The 19,315-nt window shown below is 42.7% G+C and overlaps 2 protein-coding genes across 7 annotated transcripts in view; one reads left to right on the forward strand and one right to left on the reverse strand.

Annotated features, from left to right (window-relative positions):
• The window catches only part of EPM2A (EPM2A glucan phosphatase, laforin), a 113,745-nt gene extending 95,711 nt beyond the window's left edge, over window positions 1–18,034 (forward strand). For all 6 annotated transcript variants that reach the window (XM_049695385.1, XM_004263881.3, XM_049695388.1 and 3 more), the window contains 2 exons: window positions 7,348–7,589; window positions 15,585–18,034. In XM_049695385.1, the coding sequence (XP_049551342.1) occupies window positions 7,348–7,589; window positions 15,585–15,862 (520 nt within the window). In that variant the 3' untranslated portion in view covers window positions 15,863–18,034. The remainder of the gene's footprint in view (window positions 1–7,347; window positions 7,590–15,584) is intronic.
• UTRN (utrophin) overlaps window positions 1–19,315 on the reverse strand; it is a 1,623,662-nt gene that overhangs the window by 547,321 nt on the left and 1,057,026 nt on the right. The window lies entirely within an intron of this gene.

Consider the following 19,315-nt stretch of genomic DNA (forward strand, 5'->3'; position numbering starts at 1 on the left):
ATTAATAACTTAACACCTGACACCAGAGAACACATTTTCAGTGGAAGGAGCTATATGTGCTAATGAAGCTTGGAGCTTACTAGAGGTTGATTTTAATGTTTCTCTTGCTTTCTCCCTAATGAGATCTAAATTACGGCACTAATAGACTTATTTTCTTCACCTATTATTTAAAAGCCAGATCACATTTTAATTGCACATCGAATTGCCCATAAAATAATAAATAAGGTAAAATGCAGCACAATTATCCATCTTAAGAAATGTGCTAATCTCTTTTTGTTCCTGAATTCTTAGCTGGATTTTGTGAAGGACCTCAGCAAAATCCATTTTCTCTGTCTTTGAAATGGTGCTGTGTTTGTATGGCTAAGAAGAGGGTGCTACGATTCAAGAGTTGGTGTGATAAGAAATAAACAAAAGCCTATGTTCATACATTGATCCCACCATTCCTGTGGTTTTCCTAATTTTTTTCCTGTGGACAAAAAATAATGCTAATTTTCACCTTCAGGCAAAGGTTATTCTGCCATTTCTTGTGGCCATTAAGGATGGAACCTGCGATGTGGAGTCTATTCAGCTTTCTCCTTTCCTGATATCTCTTGTCTTTTCCACGCTCCCTCCTCCTGTCCGTACCCTGTGATGTTTTTGAAAAGTGCTTGGGTGCTCATTCTGCTTGATGTACTCATTACTGCCAGTGAGGCATCCTTTGACTGACAGCTGAGATGGAGCAAGTGAGTTCTGATTCATATGCTTCAGTAGCTGTTGTACCGTAGGTCCTAGCCTGACAAATGAAGCAATTGGTGTAGTATTGCGATGTGATTACCTGGAACCACAAATCCAGATTCACTCAAATGAATGAAACTGATTTTGATTTGCAATCCAAGAAAGTAAGTTTCCAGAATGTCAGCCATCTATTTCTTTCCCCTGGTCTTTGGCCAAGTTGTGATATGACTAGGATGGATTTTATTTAAATTCAATCTTGTTGAATCATAGTGGCAATAGTCAAAACCCAGGTGAATAATTTTTTTCTACAATAATACATTCTTAGTGGATATAACTGTGTTAAGTATTTGGCATGACTCAGAAAGAGATTTAGTTTTGATGTTTTGGAAGACAATATGCATTAAACATAAGGACACATGTTCTCACAACTACTCTCTTATAACAGAGTTTCCCATTCCTCACTCTCTGTCTAGGAATCAGTTGCAGTCTTGAAACTATTTTTGGAGAAAGTAAGGGCTTCACTTTGTATGTCCATGTGTAGAGCTGAGCAAGTCCACCTCCTCTCATCTCCATATTTTTCACCGCTACTAAAAGGTATTGAGATCTATATACTCAGCTCCTCCTGGATGTTTATTGGGATCTGCTAGGCTAGTGGTTCCAGAATCTAGCTACATATGTAATATATGTAATATGGTTAATTTCTAAAAAAATAAAGTAAGAATCAATTCACAGAATCTGAGGCCTCCCTTTAGAGCCACTTTATGAGTATCTCTGGGGTAGATCCTGGTAATAGAAGTTTTTATAAAAGCACTGCATGTGACTTGAATGCAAAGCCGGATCTGGGAACTTCTGTTCTGCATTGACTGAGTGGCAATGCCCATTTGGTACAGTGGTTTCTCTTTGACCTTTCCAAATATCTATAGTGGAGCTGCGAGAAATCTCTGCTGTAATTCATGATTGATAGTGAGTTATTCATAAAATAGTTCTCTGGAAGTTTTATGATGTCATTTACAATATAATTTTAAGCTCTGCTTTTTTTTTTTTTTTTTTTTTTTTTTTTTGCGGTACGCAGGCCTCTCACTGTTGTGGCCTCTCCCGTTGCGGAGCACAGGCTCCGGACGCGCAGACTCAGCGGCCATGGCTCACGGGCCCAGCCGCTCTGTGGCATGTGGGATCCTCCCGGACCGGGGCACGAACCCATGTCCCCTGCATCGGGAGGCGGACTTTCAACCACTGCGCCACCAGGGAAGCCCTAAACTCTGCTTTTTATTCCGTTATTGTATCTTTGAAGTTTGGTATGTCTTGCATTAAAACTACCTTTACAGAAGATTTTTTATTCCCTAAATCTTATATTTCAACAAATTTCTTCTCACCTTTCCAAAAAATCCTGATTTAAAAAATCATTTAAAGTATCATTGACACCAAAAGAAGATTAAAACTAAGATGAGATCAGTAAAAATTGATTTTTAATGGTGTCAAATCATTCTCTTTTGAATGAAGTAAAAGTTTAATTACTGTTTAGAAAGGACATCATGCATCTTATTACTGTAGTGTATCGTGTAACTAGAAATGTATCACCTACTATTAGAGACAACAAACTGAAATAGGATGCATATAAAGGGCACTTTAGCTGTCTAAGTAGAATCTATTGATCTGTGTGTTTCCAACAAGTCCAGTATTTTGTCTCTATATCCCATGTAATGGTTCAGTATAATTTACTTTACAACTTCAATTCTCTATCCTTCACTACACTGCTTGTTTTCAGAATTTATCTTTAGTTATCCGCCTCCTAGTTTCAGAACATCTTACTCTAAAAAAATCAGGAATTATTTTATATTAACTTCTTGAATATGTACTCTGACTTCTAGCATTGTTAGAGGAAGAATTAATTATGTTAAGTGAAAGTTGGAAGTATCTGGTATAGAAACTGGTGTTATTTGTGTGTGAGTATGTGTGGGTGTGTATTTCAAGGGCTTATTTCCATTAGAAACTTGATGTGGGAAATATATATGTTAGGGTACCAACTCTGGGCCTATTTATCTTTGATTTGTTCTGAGTTTCTTAAGGTTACTGGCTAGTTTAAATGTATTTGAAGGCCAGGGCTGAATGAGATGATAAAATAACACCTCTTTATTTAGCAACACAATGTGATCTATATATTGAGTCTGGTTTTGGATTCTGATTTCTTATTTTATAGGGTCAAATGTCCTGATTTACCCTTTATATCTCTCTATGAGCTACTCTTTGGTATATATGCAAATCTTGCATGCCAGCCACTTTGTTTTGGCATTTATTTACTAGTTGAATACTAAGTGCTCCCACTCAAAGAGTACAGTACTCAAGAGAACTCTGGATAACATTTGGAATTTAGCTTACCTGTCATGAATATTCATTCTAATATGTAACCAGTCCACTTCAAGATTTGGACAGTAAAAGTACACTGTTGTTCAGAAGGTTGTATAACTGAGGTGTCCACTTCCTTCTTCTTCCAGCTGAGTGTTCTCAACTACGCTCAGTTAAACCCCAAAGTATAGGTAAAGCAGCCCAGCACTATTACCTACTAGGCATCCAGCAGGTTGCTGCAGGAGGAATCTTTATGGAATAATGGAAGGAAGGATGGAACATCTACACAGGGGAAGGTTCCTACTCTCACTGAACAGCCAGAGTGTAGAGGCAACGACCCAGGGGATGTGAAGTTTCCATTCCTGCAAAGACCAAATACTCAGCTAACAGTGTCCTGGCCAAGCGTAGCTCTGGGATACTCTAAATGTGTCCCTGCTGGTGGTCTTTCTCTCAGTTCACTGGGCCCAATGGGGTGTCTGAGAATTCTTTGGAGTCAGAAATAAAGTTTAAAAAAAACTTTGGATCCTGTGCCCTTCTTCACAGCACCTGGGTTTCTCTTTGTTTGAAATTGTATCCTTTTATTGCTTCCATAATAATCCTCAATATCCACAAGGAAATTCCTAGTAACCTATTATACTTAGAACCCAAGCGGCAATAAAAATTGGTTTATCCTCTCTTGGAGAGTAAGTAGGGTTCAAGCTTTAGAAAGATGATGCTTGCTCTTGTAAGATATTTTCATTGAGGATGAATAATACCCACATTTGAGGATTAGTCAGTTGGCTTCTTAATGTTAACATCCACAGTGACAACAACAACAACCAAAGGAGAATAAGTAGCTGGATTTCATATTATAAAATAGGGTGAATAGTCTATGCTCTGCCGCATTCAAACGAAGGATATATAGGACAATGAAAAATTATATAAATAGTCATTTCAATATCAAATAAATTACTAAAATAGGTAAATTATAATAACTAGACATAAACTCCACTGGTATTTATTGTGTATCCACTAGTGTCAGACTTGTTCAAATACATTACTTAATTGTATTTACTCCTTACAAAATTCCTGTGAATTAGTTATTTTGAGATCCATTTTAAAGATGAGCACACCAAAGGCTCAGAGATGATAAGTAGGTTGGCCTAAGGTCAGACAGTTATTACCAAGTGCTTTTAAAAATACTGTGCTAAAATTGGTATTTGAACCTAGTTTTTCTAGCTTGTGTTTAGTGCCCTTTCCATTATGCCACACTTAACATGTTATCCTGCTGTTCAGCTATCTAATATTAGGCTTTTGCTTCATTCTCTGTATCTCTCTTCATATACACACATACATGCATACTTACATATTTCCAAATATGACATGGAATCATATTATCATCAGAATATTGTAGCTGATGAGCCACAAACTCTGTGTCAGGTATGTTGGTCTTACTCCAGCTCCACATTCCTTTTCTTCCTACAAAAAGTAAAGAGTTCTAGTCCACTTTTATTCCCCTAAATGAAGGTTTCCTAATCTCCACTTTATTGACATTTTGGAGAAGATAATTCTTTGTTGTGGGGCTGTCCAGTGCATTGCAGGATGCTTAGCAACATCTCTGGTCTCAATCTACTAGACGTCAGTAGCACCACCCAGTGTGACAATCAAAAATGTCTCCATAATCACTGTCAGATATCCTTCGGGAAGCAAAACTGTTCCCAATTGAGAATGACTGCTCTAAACTTAAAATGAAAGTAACTAAATAAAAGCATAGTCCCTCTGCTCTGTTTCTTCCCTGCCTATTAGAGACTTTAAGCAATTAGCTTATTTAGGCTTTATATTAGTCAGAACAAGTCAAGTTAGGCTGTGGTAACAAACAATGCCAGAATTGGCTTAACACAATGAGCTGTTAGCTCTCCGGGCTGCTGTCCTCCCTGAGTTAGGTTACCATCCAGGTGACTTCAGCTCCTAGAAGCTCAGCTCCACGTGTTCCTTCATACTCATCGCAGCAGGGAAAGAGGGAGTGGAAGATCACGCATAAGGTCTTAAGTATGTCCCTCTGAAGTCACACTGGTCACTTCAGCTTACGTTTTATCGACAAAAGCAAGTCATGTGGCCATATCTAACTTTGAGGTGGAGAGGAAGTTCAGTCCTCCATGCTTGAAAGGGGATACCTGGGAACACTGGTGAGCATCCGTGATGCCCGCCACCGTCATCTAAGGACTATTGTCTGAACGCCCTGTAATGAACCTAGTAAGGTTCTAGGTTACATGAATCAAGTAAGGTTTGAAACAGATTATTCACCTATTAGTTCTGGAGAGAATGTACTCATGTGAAATAATCAGAACAAGACAACATATACCATATGCAACAGATTATAATAACATGTGTTCAATTTATATATTAATTTGGAAAATATTTACATTTTTAAGATACTTACATTTTAGGATTTTAAGTCTTGCAACTAAAGAGTATGGTATATCTTTTGGGTTCTGGGACCTAATTCCAATGTATGGGGTAGGGAGTGTTCTCACATATCCAAGCAATTCTCCAGAGACCAGCTTGGTGTCCTGCAGTTCAATGCAATTCTGACACTACCTACCTACAGACAGCATCAGATTCCACAGGTTAAGGGTTCAGTCACACAAGACCCAGCCCCCAACCTGCCTTCAGAAGCCAGTCGCAAACCCAGGTTGTTACCCGTGTTTCTGACTGGCTACGGATTGGAGATTCCCCATACCTCTCCTTAGACTCGAGTTTCATTAATTTTCTAGAGCAGCTCACAGAACTCAGATAAACATTTTACTTCCTAGATCACCAGTTTATTATAAAAGGATGTAACTCAGGGACAGTCAGATATAAGAGACACCTAGGTGAAGCATGGGGAAAAGGGCAGGGCCCTCTCTCAGTTCCATGTGTTCACCAACCTGGAGGCTCTGCAAACCCTGTTCTTTTGGGTTTTTATGGAGGCTTCATTTCATAGGCATGGGTAATAAAATCATTGGCCAAAGGTGACTGATTCAACCTCCAGCCCCTCTTCCCTCCCAGGAGGTCAGGGGGTGGGATGAAAATTCCAACTCTCTAATCACAAGGTTGGTACCCCCTGGCAACCAGCCTCCATGCTTGGGTGTATTCCAAAAGTTACCTCATTAACAAAAGACAACGTTACAGCTCTCATCACTTAGGAAATTTCAATGGTTTTAGGAGCTCTGTGCCGGAAATGGTTATGAAGAGCAAATATATATTTCTTATTATAAATCACAATATCACAGTATGTCTCTCTATTTATTCGTTGTTTTCGTAATGTCCTCTAATAAAATTTTATAGTGCTTTCTCGTTAAAGGTATTCCTAGATGTTTTATAATTTTGTTTTTTGTTTGTTTGTTTGTTTTGTTTTTTCGTTACGCGGGCCTCTCACTGTTGTGGCCTCTCCCGTTGTGGAGCACAGGCTCCGGACGCGCAGGCTCAGCGGCCATGGCTTACGGGCCCAGCCGCTCCGCAGCATGTGGGATCCTCCGGACCGGGGCACGAACCCATGTCGCCTGCATTGGCAGGCGGACTCTCAACCACTGCGCCACCAGGGAAGCCCTTGTTGTTATTTTTGAATGAAATTTTCCCTGGTCCTCCCATTCTATTTCTACCTGGCTGTGGTAGTACAGAGAATGGTTGCTTGATTTTTTATATTTTTCTTCATCCAGATATCTTAATACTTTTAATATTTTTCATAGCTTTTGTAGTTTAATCTCTTTTTCAGAGTTACATTTCCTCTTCTTACATTGTAGCATTAGGTGAATCATACAATGTTGTTACTAATGGAAATCATCTTTACTTTAATTTTATTTAAAAGAAGATTGTTGATTATTAGTTTCTGTTAATCTCATGCTATTCAAAATTTTTGTATAGAGTTTTAAACAGGAATGAATGCTGAATTTTAGCACATATTTTCCAGAATTAATCATAGGTGTTTTACATTTAATTTGTTAGTATTTGAAATATGTTGATGGGTTTCCTAATATTGAACCACATATACATTCCTGGAATAGGTATAACTTGGTGGACGTACTTTAATATATTGCTAGATTTGGTTTGCTAATGCTTATTTCCTGGTGTTCTAGTTAATTGAATCATTTGTTTCCCCCAAAACACCGCCACCAGTATTTCAGTCTTTTGTTAATAATATTGGTTCTCATATTCTTAATACAGCTTTTCCTGTTCCAGCTTTAAAGGTTAATTGCCTTTTAACACTACATGTTTTATGCAGCTCCTATAACACCAACAATAGTAATAGTTGACTCCATGTGTTCTTATTAGAATTCTACCAAATATCTGGCTGGGTAGCTGCCCTCGCCAAGTGGAACATGTAACCATCAAACTGAAGCATGAACTGGGGATTACGGCTGTAATGAACTTCCAGACAGAATGGGATATTGTACAGAATTCCTCAGGCTGTAACCGCTACCCAGAACCCATGACTCCTGACACTATGATTAAGCTGTATAAGGAAGAAGGCCTGGCCTACATCTGGATGCCGACACCAGATATGAGCACTGAAGGTAAGCATGAGAAGGAGCTTTCTGGTTCCTCGTTGAATGTGTTTCAAAGAAGCCCTTGCTGGTTTTTCGCCTGTCTGTCTGTCTATCTGTCTGCCTATCTACCTACCTACCTTGCTGTCTATAATTGAATGACTTAAACGTGAGTGACAGATATGGAATAAATATAAGGTTTTTGGTTTAATATATTTAATATGTATATCTTTTGACACCTTGGCTTAGATTCTGTTTAACATGGGTCCTTCGATTTATTTATTCATTAAACATGTATTTACTGTGTATCAACTATGTGTGGGGCTCTAGGCTGGTGGTTGGGAATATAACAGTGAGGAAAAGCAGGCACAACTCCTGTCCTCATGGAACTTCTAGTTCTATAGGGCAGACAAGCGTTAATCAAATGACTACAAATAGAGTTGTAAAGCTATGATGAGCTTTTGGTTAGAAAGATACATAGATATTGCTGTGAGAGCCTAGGCAGGCAAATCAGACCTAGGAAGAAGGGCCAGAGAAGGATTTCTCGGGTGTGTTTGAGCTGAGATCTGAAGCGGGAGTTGGCACGGGTGAGGTGGGAAAGAGGCTTCCAGGCAGAGGGAGCAGCTTGGGAAGAATCCCCGTTGCAGGAGAGCACAGAGTGTTGGAGGAACTGAAAGAAGGCCAGTTTGGCTGCAGGGCTGGGAAGGAGGGAACAGAGTCTTCTTGCAGGATTTGGGGCACAATAAAAACTTTAGATGCTATCCTAAAGCAGTGAGAAGCAGTTGAAAGGGTGGGAGGCTGGGAGATGTCAAGTTAACTTTTTTTTTCCCCTCTAAAAGTGCCCTTCGTTTGCAGTGTAGAGAATGTCGGAGTGGGCCCCAGCTGATCTGGGGACGCCAGTTAGGAGACGACTGCAGTAGGTAAGGCGAGAGATAACGAGGGAGAATGCAGCTCGGGGCAGGGTGGCAATAGTGACGCTTCATTTACTGCACAAACACTGGCTGAGCATGTCTTTGTGAAGAGGGAAGTAGGGTGTGACATGGCTGCTGCCAGGGAAACAGAGATAAATAGGCACACTTTTTTTTTTTTTTTTTTTTGGCTGTGTTGGGTCTTCGTTGCTGCACACGGGCTTTCTCTAGTTGCGGCGAGCGGGGGCTACTCTTCGTTGCGGCACGCGGGCTTCTCATCGCGGTGGCTTCTCTTGTTGCAGAGCACAGGCTCTAGGCGCCCGGGCTTCAATAGTTGTGGCACGTGGTCTCAGTAGTTGTGGCTCATGGGCTTAGCTGCTCCGCGGCATGTGGGATCTTCCCGGACCAGGGCTCAAACCCTTGTCTCCTGCAGTGGCAGGCGTATTCTTAACCACTGCGCCACCAAGGAAGCCCAAGGCACACTTTTGATCTCATGGTAAGAGGCAGTAAGGCAAGTTCAAAACTAATTATAGTAGAAAGAAGAATGTGATGAGAGAGATGAGCCCTGCGCACTAGGAGGGTTATAGCGTGGGAGGAGCTCTTTTACGGTAGAGCGCAGGGAGGCTACATGAGTATCCTGGGATTTGAGGTGGGCGTGGCAGGTCCAGGTAGAGGGAGAAAGAGCATGCCAGGTGGAAGAAACAACCAAGGCCCACAGGCATGGTATTTTAGAGGAACGATCTGTATTTCAGACTGGCTGTGGAGGAGGGTTCTTGTTTGTAGAAAGGAGTGGAGCCGAGAGAACAAGTTACACGAATCATATCAACCAGATGTCAGCAGGGGGCAGCAGAGAGCTGTGGACTGGTGCAGGCTGAGGGAGTTTGGTGAACTGCTATTCTGGGGGAAAGAAGGAAGACAGTGATGGCCAGGGAGGAAGCGTCTCTATCATCAGCCCTCTTCCCCGCAAAGTACATTATGTATCAAACACTCTTCTCAGTAATTTCATACATTAACTCATTTAATTCTCAAGACAAGAGTCCAGGCAGATGTTGCAGTTATCTGCATTTTGCAGAGGAAGAGAATGAGGTACAAAAAAGTTAAGTAACCTGGCCTATGTCACATAGCAGAGACACAGCCTGGATTTCAACCCAGGCAGTCAGGCTGAGAACATTGCTCCTGACACCATATGATGAAGCTTCTCTACATGCTCACGTGGACTCTTCATGCACTTTCTGCAGACCACCACCCGCACTTTCAGTCTGTCACGTACATCGTCAGCTGGAGTTAGACAAAGTCACGAGTTTCCAGGGAGGTAGCTTGTCACCCCAGAGTGTCCCAGGACCTTGGCCATCTTGGCTCTTAATGACTCTTTATGGTCCTCCTGTCCGGGCTAGACCCCTTTGTGGGTCTGTCTGAACTGAGCTGTCACTGGGGATGTATAATTTTTCTTCCTGAAGGAGGAGATAGTTTGGTTACTCTTCTTGGTAATTAATGCCGATCCAAAGGAGCTTGATTCAGCTGCAAGAGCTCTGTCTTTTTTCAAGGAATTAAAAACAAAAAACAAAACCCACCTTATTTGCACAGAAGAGCCCTGGTCGAATCTAGGTCATATTTGCCCTGTCCAGTTTGTTTCTCTGGTTTCAAACTGGAGAAGGTCGTTAGGACAGTGTGCCTGTAGCTTCTTGGGAGTGTTTTGATTTTGGCTTCTTTGGTTGTCATCTTAGAGCATGGTTATCCTGTTGGAGTAGGATGTGAGACGAGGCTCAGAGAAGCTGAGATGAATATAGCCTGCTCCACCCCATGCACTGATTCTCCAAAACCCTGCTGACTGATAGGCAATTTGCTTGATAGTTTGGGAATATACAGAAGCCTGATGGAAAATTCTACCTCCAAAGACCCGCTGTAATGGTATTAAAACCTTTGTTGGGGGTGGGGGGGGGGTGGGAGGGTTACAGAGTCACCAGGACCCAGTCATACAACGGAGCGTCTTCCACCCTGAGGCACTTTGGAAACATGAAATGGCAGCAAAATGAAAGCTCCCACTTGAAAAAGGCCAAACCCCAAGACTAAATAAAGGGTTTCTTTGGTTCAGCATAACCTGGGGGAGTAATCAAAGAGTTAACGACACTCCTGAGTCGCCGAGGAACTTCTGACCAACAGATCAATCTCTGTGGCTCACAGCATTAGCACCATGAACACACAGATTAATTCAGCTGAATATTTTTAGAACTCCAGAGAAAAATCCATATGGAAGTGTTTTGAGCCGCAGCATAATGCTGTCAGATAAAGTCTGAGAAAGAAGACAGTCTGTTAGGCCTGACTGTCACCACTGGTTGTCACAGACCTGGTACAGTCAACTGTGCCATCGATTCTTTCTCTGGTACTTTTTGTCCTATGCAGTGGGACTGGGGCTGTTTAGGTTTTTTCTTTTCTTTTCTTTCCTTTTCTTTTTATTTTATTTTATTTTGATTTGTGTCTTTCACCTGAGGAACAAAAAGCTCCCAAATCTAGCACTCACCTGAAAACATAAAATCTGTTCATTAAAAGTCAGTTTTCCTTCACACGGGAAGTACTCAGATTGGGTTTTGACCTCTGTATGCGCAGTGCGGTTTATAACAAATGGTTTACCCTTGTCTCCCAAATGGGTTAACATGCTCCCCAGAGCCACCCATCTGTGGTCACAGTCTTAGTTCTTTCTCTGACTCAGCACGCTAAATTCAGTGCTGCCACGAGGCGGAGACACTGGCCTTGGAGCCTCACCGCCCAGGCTTGAGCCTTACCACCATCGTGTGATACGGGCAGGCTTGTTCCTGCACTTGGAAAATGGGGAAGAATAATTGCAGACTTACACGGTTATAACAATAGAATAAAATAATTGATATGAAAGTGCTTTCAAAATTCCAAAGTTGGGAGTATAATATTAGTGCCAAGTTCTTCAGTTTCTACCAAAGGACGTTACAGATAACATAGACCTTATCAATATTAAGGAAAAGAAGATATGCTCAAATAAAATAGTAATATATTCAGCCATAAATCTGCCTCTGGATTAAGAAAGGAAAGACGTGTGTGTGTGTGTTGGAAGGCTGAAAGTTGTGCCAGGGATGGTTTCTTTCAGGGTCAGACTTAGGTCAACCTCAGATATCTTTAGGGACTCCCCACTCCCACTTATTTCAGGCCCCCTCATGCCTCAGGCTGCCCCACCATGCCCTTGTCCCCTTTCTCACCTGTGCTTGCTTGCTCATTGCATGTTTTCAGGTAGCTATTAATCATTCCAGAGTTGGATTAGCCTGGAGGAGATGTGGACCAGAAATTTAGATAAGAGGGGTCTCGGACTGTCTCAGATCAAATCGGTATTAATGGGATTTTTTACATTGTTTTAATTCATGTATTTAATGAGTGTTTATTGAGCATCTGTGGAGAGTCAAGGCCTGTTTTAAATTCCAGAGGAAGAATCACAGATGGTAGAGTGTTTTGTTGGACCTGCACAGGCTTTAAAATTTTCAACTTAGTTGCCAACACTGAAAATTTGGAATATTTCACATTAAAAAGTCAGTGGTTCTCTTTTGCCTTGGGGTGTTATTGTTTTTAAAAATGGAAACATTTTATCAAATTAAATTCTATATGGAGCCTAAATATATGGAACATAAAAATTAGGGGATCTGGTTGACGCTGGCTTTACTGTGTGAGCCCTGACCCTGGGGACCGTCTTGTGATTACTTGGTGGGTTACGTATTAGCTCAGCCTCCCTAGGATGGGTTTTCAAGCAGAAGGACGTGCGCCTGTAGGGCACAGATGGCCCCTCTAGGGTAGGGGCAGAGGTGGTGAATCCCACAGAGGGTGTTACTGTCCCACAGGAGTGAGAGCCGCAGCATGACCAGGTAAGTAGGGGGGCAGGGACTGACTGAAAATTCAGATTGACAGCATAGTGGCTAGCAGGTGCCACTGACCGGGTAGGTTAGGGAAGGACAGTAGTACAGAGGATAAAACCAGAGGCTTTAGAATCTGGATGGCTGGGTTGGAGGTGGCCATTAGGGAATAACCTTGGGCAAATCTCAGATATAACTGAGGATAATACTAGTACCAACCTCATAGCTGTTGAGAGGTAGCCATAAAGGAGCTATTGCACACAGAGTGCTTAGATCAGCGCTTGGCAGGTAGAAAAGGCTCAGTACGTGTTAGCTGTCATCAATCAAAACAGGGTCAAAGTAAAGGAGGGCTCCAGCTGAAGCCAGGCTGAGAGGGGTGGGCCCCCTAGACTGACTGCTTCTCCGGTGCTCCTTTTTACTCTTTATTCATTCTTTATGTTATTTAAATAATTGTTTGACAGTTCTTAAGTGGGACGGCCGACTGATTCTAGGAGAAGACCACTGGTGGGTGAGACCTGTGTTTAAACTGGGAGCCTGCTGGAGTTTCCACGTGGCAGCTGACAATTACATTCCAGGATTATGTGTCTGAGCTCACTGAACCTTAAACTAACACAAATCCCTTTTCAACTTCTAAGCTGTGTACATACCTGTTGAAGAATCTTTTACAGATAAAAAGGAGAGGGGGAGATACTAGGTCATTTCGGCCATTTGGTGCAGACCCTTCCTTGGGGAACCTCTGGCCAGAGTGAAGGTCAGCGGAAGGGATCCTGATGGGTCCATATAGACGTAGCCGGGCAAGCTGGCTCCACGGATGCTGCAAGAGCTGAGCATTGACTCTGGGACTCTGCAGCAGCTCCTCCTGCAAATGTCCACTGTGGTTTACTTGTGTATTTGGCATTTGATGAAAACCCGTATTAAAAATGTTTATGTTTATTTCCTGGCAATGAACATGGTAACTGGAGAGGCAGCCGTAACAGGGAACTTGAAAAGGGATGCCAGCTGTGGCAGAAGCAGGAGTGACCCAAGCTTCCCAGATCCGTCACTGGTAGTTCCCTTCCTGGACAACATCACTTAAAGTAAACCTCTAACATGCCCTCAGCGGAACAAAAGCTGTGCCCTTGAACAGAACTCACCCTTATCAGCAGGGCCACTCAAACAGACCTTGGAGGTTTTGCCGCCTCTGATCCCTCAACTCAAATGGTGGACCAAATAAACAGTCCTTTCCCTGAGACATACAGCGAGACACCTCTCTGGTACATATGGTGTCTTCTGCCTTGTTACATCTCTGGAGATACTTACTGCCTCTAGGAGAGGGCCATGGGTAACACTGAATGGCAGGTCCACCTAGCTCTAACCTCAGATCACCCTGCAACCAAGCGCAGAAGCATAGATCAATTAAAGTTTATGGCTCAGTTTGGACTCTGAGAAATCAATCAAGGCTTGGAGCTGGTGTGTCTCCAATTCAGATGCCTTCAAGGACAAGGCAGGGAACATGAAAGTGTGGCAACAGGTACTGGCAAGAGATGGAGCTTCAGGAACTTCAAAGTGTGCTCTGCCTCAAGCATTCCTGTTAAAAGCATCTCTAAACTGCCACGTGGGGCCTTCAGATCCCTTAGTCAGAGGCAGCAGCAGAGCACCAGGAGAAACTAGAATATTATCTGGCTTCCATATAGAGCTCCCGCTCTGATCCCAGAGCAGGCTGAGCCTGAAGCTAAGTGCTAGCCCCCTCCCACCCGCTGCCCCAGCAGGGAGGTGACTTCAGGCCACAATGGGATTTTGGTAACTTTCTCCCTCTAAGGTGGTGATGCCTGATTGCAATGTGTTGTGTTGGTCCCTACAAGGCATTTTAAAAAAGGACATCTAAGGAAAGTCTAAACTTACTTGAGCAGCTCTCATGGGAGAATTCCAGGCCTCATGAAACCATTTGAGGGAGGGGTTTTTCCCACCTCTGCCGTCATCCAACGGGATGGCAATGTGAGGGCTGGACAGGGCATTCTCTGTGGCCCTCGGAAGATCGCCCCAGGACTGTGGTGTCTCCATGTGGTTGAGGACGAGAGCAGCTGGAGAATGTGAGGTCATAACAAAGAGTTTTCATCCAGGACTCTGTATAGTTTCCCTCTTTAATCGCTTCTTGAAGCAATTTATAATGACCATCCTCCACTCTCCAAAATAATCCACTAAATTCATTTTGCTCTTAGAATCTGTGAGCAGAAGAAGCTCCAGGCATCCAGGAGTTTGCTGGTTTTAGGGGGCTCTCTGTCCCTAGGATGATGAAAAGGGCCTGAGTCCAACGAGCCTCAGCAGAGCATTGTATATCCTGTCTCAGTGTGACGAGGGGAAGACATTGGATCCTCTAATCATCAAGATAGTAGCCATAGAGCAGCAACACCTATAATCATAATTGCACAGTAAAGGAGAAATTGAGTCAGTTCTTTTGTTTGTTTGGTTTGGTTTTATTTACGGTACGCGGGCCTCTCACTGTTGTGGCCTCTCCCGTTGCGGAGCACAGGCTCTGGACGCGCAGGCTCAGCGGCCATGGCTCACGGGCCCAGCCGCTCCGCGGCATGTGGGATCCTCCCGGACCGGGGCACGAACCCGTGTCCCCTGCATTGGCAGGCGGACTCTCAACCACTGCGCCACCAGGGAAGCCCTGAATCCGTTTTAATACACACTGCATCGTGAGGGAATGCATGAATGACTGGCTATCCCACATGTATCAGTTAATAAGTTAGCCTTTCATTGGACAAATTAAAATTAGCCTATGTTGAAAGAGTCAGATTGACTCCTTTAACCAATATGGACTAACTCTGTTTTGGATTTACCTGGAAGATCCTTTTGGATTAAAGGAAATTCAGGTGACAGGACCTGTGAGCTTCTCTTTGAAATCCTTTAAACCTCTGCCCAATCTGTACAGACCGTTCTGATGAATGTAAAAATCCATTCTTCTGAGGATAGGCGGTAGTGAAATTATCTTTGAAGGGAGATTTGCACGGATGCAGATGTCATTCAAAGGAAAATCAAGTGAAGATTCAGAGCTGACCTATTGCCTCTGGCTGCTCTTTCCACTTTATAATTAGCAGGTTTTGGTATTGTCTCACCTTTTCTTTCAAGACAGAGGAGTGAAGCAAGCTCCGACATCCCTGCCTCTCCCGCCAAAACACTGTGATTTCTCCGTGCGCTGGAGGAGTGACTGTTAGCGGCAACACGGGGTTCACTTCTCACTGGTCTGTGCTGTGCTCTCTCAATCCCAGGCCGCGTCCAGATGCTGCCACAGGCGGTGTGTCTCCTCCACGCGCTGCTTGAGAACGGACACACCGTGTACGTGCACTGCAACGCCGGGGTGGGCCGCTCCACCGCCGCCATCTGTGGCTGGCTCCAGTACGTGCTGGGCTGGAATCACAGGAAGGTGCAGTACTTCCTCGTGGCCAAAAGGCCGGCTGTGTACATTGATGAAGACGCCTTGGCCCGCGCAGAGGAAGACTTTTATCAGAAATTTGGGAAGGTCCGGTCTTCTATATGCGATGTATAGGTGATGGATCTGCCTCCCCTCCCTCCCGGTTTCCTGACGAAGCCTGGAGTGATGCTTGTAAATGACCTAGAAACCAAGAATCTTCCTCACCTGGAAAGACGAGTCTCGGCTTCTCCCCTGACCTGCCTTCTTCAGTCTGGCATTGACTTTTGGTTACGCTCTGGTTGAGCTGTATCTTTTTTGGAATATGTTACAAAGGAAGCTGTAATTGACACACAAGAAAAGTCCACAAGCAGCTGGACTGTGCAGTGTGGTTCTGGCATAGACAGAAAGTGAATGGGTGCAGTTCTGTGCCTGCAGGCGCTCGGCCCCTGCAGCATGGTGGCTGCCTTGCGGTACTGGGAATGCACGACTGCCCTTGCTTGTTGCGTTGTGACTTGGCTTGCGGAAGAAAAGGTTGGGAGTTATGTAGATGGCATCACTGTGTGTGTCCATGCACACACAAACACACACATGCACACACACACACACGTACATACACGCTCAGCTTTTCTGCTGAACTGAGATGGAATTATAAAGTAAGAGAGTTGGTCATTTGACCAAAGAAGGGAATAAGTGTGGGCGGGAGCCTAGGCTGTGATAAAGTAAGAGCCTCATATGACCCAAAGTGATGACTTTCTAGACTTTTTTTTTTTTTTTTGCATTCTGCTTCATGGTTGTTAAAATGTGTTCCAAGGCCTCGCCTTCCTTCTCTACCCACAACCCTGTGTGACAGCCTCAGTAGCATTATTACCTCTATTTGTTTTAGCTGAGGCTCCGGAAGCAGAGGGAGCGTGCCCAAGGTCTCATGGCTGGTGAGGGACAAGCTGGAGTTTATCACCCGGGTTTATTTGACTCAGTGCTTTTTCAACACAACCTGTGGTTTTGCCCGCACAAAGTTCAGTCTCTGTCAGAGGAAGGTCGATTTTTTTGCAGCAGTTTTTACAGTAAGAAATGGAACAGCGTTCTGATCGGTTGCCATAGAATTCAGGAAAGTAGTTATCCTAATTTAAACCTTGGGGGCTGTCTCAAGGCCAGAGTGGCCTGAGCCATACATAGCTCACAAGAGGAGCTGTATTCCCAAAAGAGCCCCAAGTGCCAAAGTCCACAGACAATTGTTCCACAGTTTAGGAGGGATCCACAGTTTAGGAGTGATAACATAGGCGTTATCCCTCAGTTTAATACAGAACACAGTTACTGTGCCTCCAGACTATGCAACTCACTATCCTGGGTTCTATAGGAAATATAAAGATTAATAAGATGTTGTCTTCAAAACGCTCATAGCCTAGAAAAAGCCCTGTGTTCAACCAGGTGCACTGCAGGGTTGAACTAGTAATGATTTGCTGGAATGCGGAAGGGGAAGTAACTTTTATTGGGTACTTCTTATATGCTAGATGCTTTAAATCTTATTTAATGTAATCTTCACGGTACCTTATGAGGGAGATTTTATTTTCTCCATTATATAGATGAGGAAACTAAGACTCAGAGAGATTAAATCAACTGTCCTCTATCACATGGTGAATAAACAGATGAAATAAGATACAAAACTAGGTTTGTCTGACTCAAAGCCGATACTTTTTCTGTTAAACTAAAATGCTTATTTATTTTTCTCCTCCTCCTTTTCTTCCATAAACATTTATTGATAGATATGAGAGACTCTGATTTAGGAAGTATGGGGAAAAGCAGGACGGAAGGTAAGTCCCAGTGGAGTTCAGAGGAGGGAGAGGCATCTTATAACTGGGACTCAAAGGCGATGGCATTTAATTTGGGCAGAGAAGGCTAGACAGTACACGTGTATCCTACAGTTTTACAAAGTCAGATTTATAAGCCAGGATTAAGTAATGTGAAGTCTAGTTCTCTTGCTAAAAATAAGTAGAAATAACTATGGTATTCGAGTAACCCATAGTCATAATGTGTTATGTAAAATTTAATCTTAAAAATGGAATATTTCTAACTAATTACATAAATGTGTGTGTGTGAGAGTTTCTTGAATGTCTACGAAGTCCAGCTACGTAACCTCCACCACAGAAAGACTTTTTTGGGGTGGATTTTCCCCTTTTTTGCTTTGATAGACAAAATCAGTTTAGGGCTATTGAAAATGTTTTGGAAAAACTTCTCATCCCCAGTGAATGGAATGTCCAATGTATTTCAAAATCACCTGGAACTTTTGCTAAATAAAAGCATTAAAAATGACCTCTGTGTACAGGATTTTTTTTAAATGTTGTTAATTTAGTCTGAAATCCAGAAGAACAAACTGTGTTTCCTTATTTGTCAAAAGAGGCATTCGGCTGAGCTAAATTGTTTTTTCCTTATCGCTCTCATTAGCTGATCAAAACTGGCAGTTACAGGACAAAAGAAAGTCAAAGGTGAGGCCACCACAGAGAAGTGAGGATGGAAAGCTCAAGGGTGTGTCAGAGAAAATCAAAGCAGGTGTTGTGCCATTAGCTGCTTGTCACTGGCATTAACAAAACTTTCCAGTCACAGATTTTTCAAAGAACAACATAAGATCTCACTCAGGGTAAAGAGATGTCCCAATAAGTTTACTTTCTTTGAGACTTGAAACATTATCCTTCAATTATTTTGTGTGCTAATGTTAGGAAAAATTTAAGAAAAGAAACACTCTTTTGACCAACATTAAGGTGTGGGTGAAAACCACTTGGCTTGGCCTAAGAAATAATGATGAAAAAATGTGGTTAGGACTTTGGAACCTATAAAGAAGTAATGAAAGGAAACATTGAGGACGAGCTAGCTAGGAAATGAGAACTTCCACACATGAAAGAATACTGAATAGCTAAACGTAGAGTCAGTTTGATCAAAAGTTAAAACTGAAAGTATCTTTGGAGATAATCTGTTTAATTCCTTTATTTTATAGAGGAGCAAACTAAGTCTCAGAGACCTCAGATGGGTCTTCCTGCCGCAAAAAGCTTTAGTTGAGGGAGGTGGAAAGGGATGAGCTAGGTAGATAGGTCAGGAGATTTATTGCGGTATTGAGGGGTCATAGGAAAGTTCATGGGAGTGAGAGCAGACAGTATTGTTAGTGGGGAAGAGTTGGTGGGAAGATTAATGGAAACTAGAGTAAGTGGAAGAAAAGTGGCTAAAATGAGAAAAAGCAAAGGGCAGCGAAATTTCCAAAAGAAGAAAAAGCAGGTGGTTCCTTTCATAACGATACTATTGGGGGGATTGAAAAGGAAGAGGTGCATGTAGAAACAGGCATTTAGGGTCAAGTTTATGTTCCCAGGAGAGGGGGTCATGCTAAGTATCCATCTATAATACTTCTCTTTGGGACTAAATCACAGTAGGAAAAGGGACCAGTTTGATGTAATGTGCTGACCAAATAGAGGGGAGGGATGCACAGAGGTTTATTACCTGCTGGGAAAAAGAGAAAATCTGATAGGAGATGGGACTAAGAATAAAATGGGAAGGACTGATGAATCTACCTCTCATTACAACAATAATAATGGCAATAATAATAAA

The sequence above is a fragment of the Orcinus orca genome, chromosome 12 (genome assembly GCF_937001465.1).
Source record: "Orcinus orca chromosome 12, mOrcOrc1.1, whole genome shotgun sequence".
NCBI lineage: Eukaryota > Metazoa > Chordata > Mammalia > Artiodactyla > Delphinidae > Orcinus > Orcinus orca.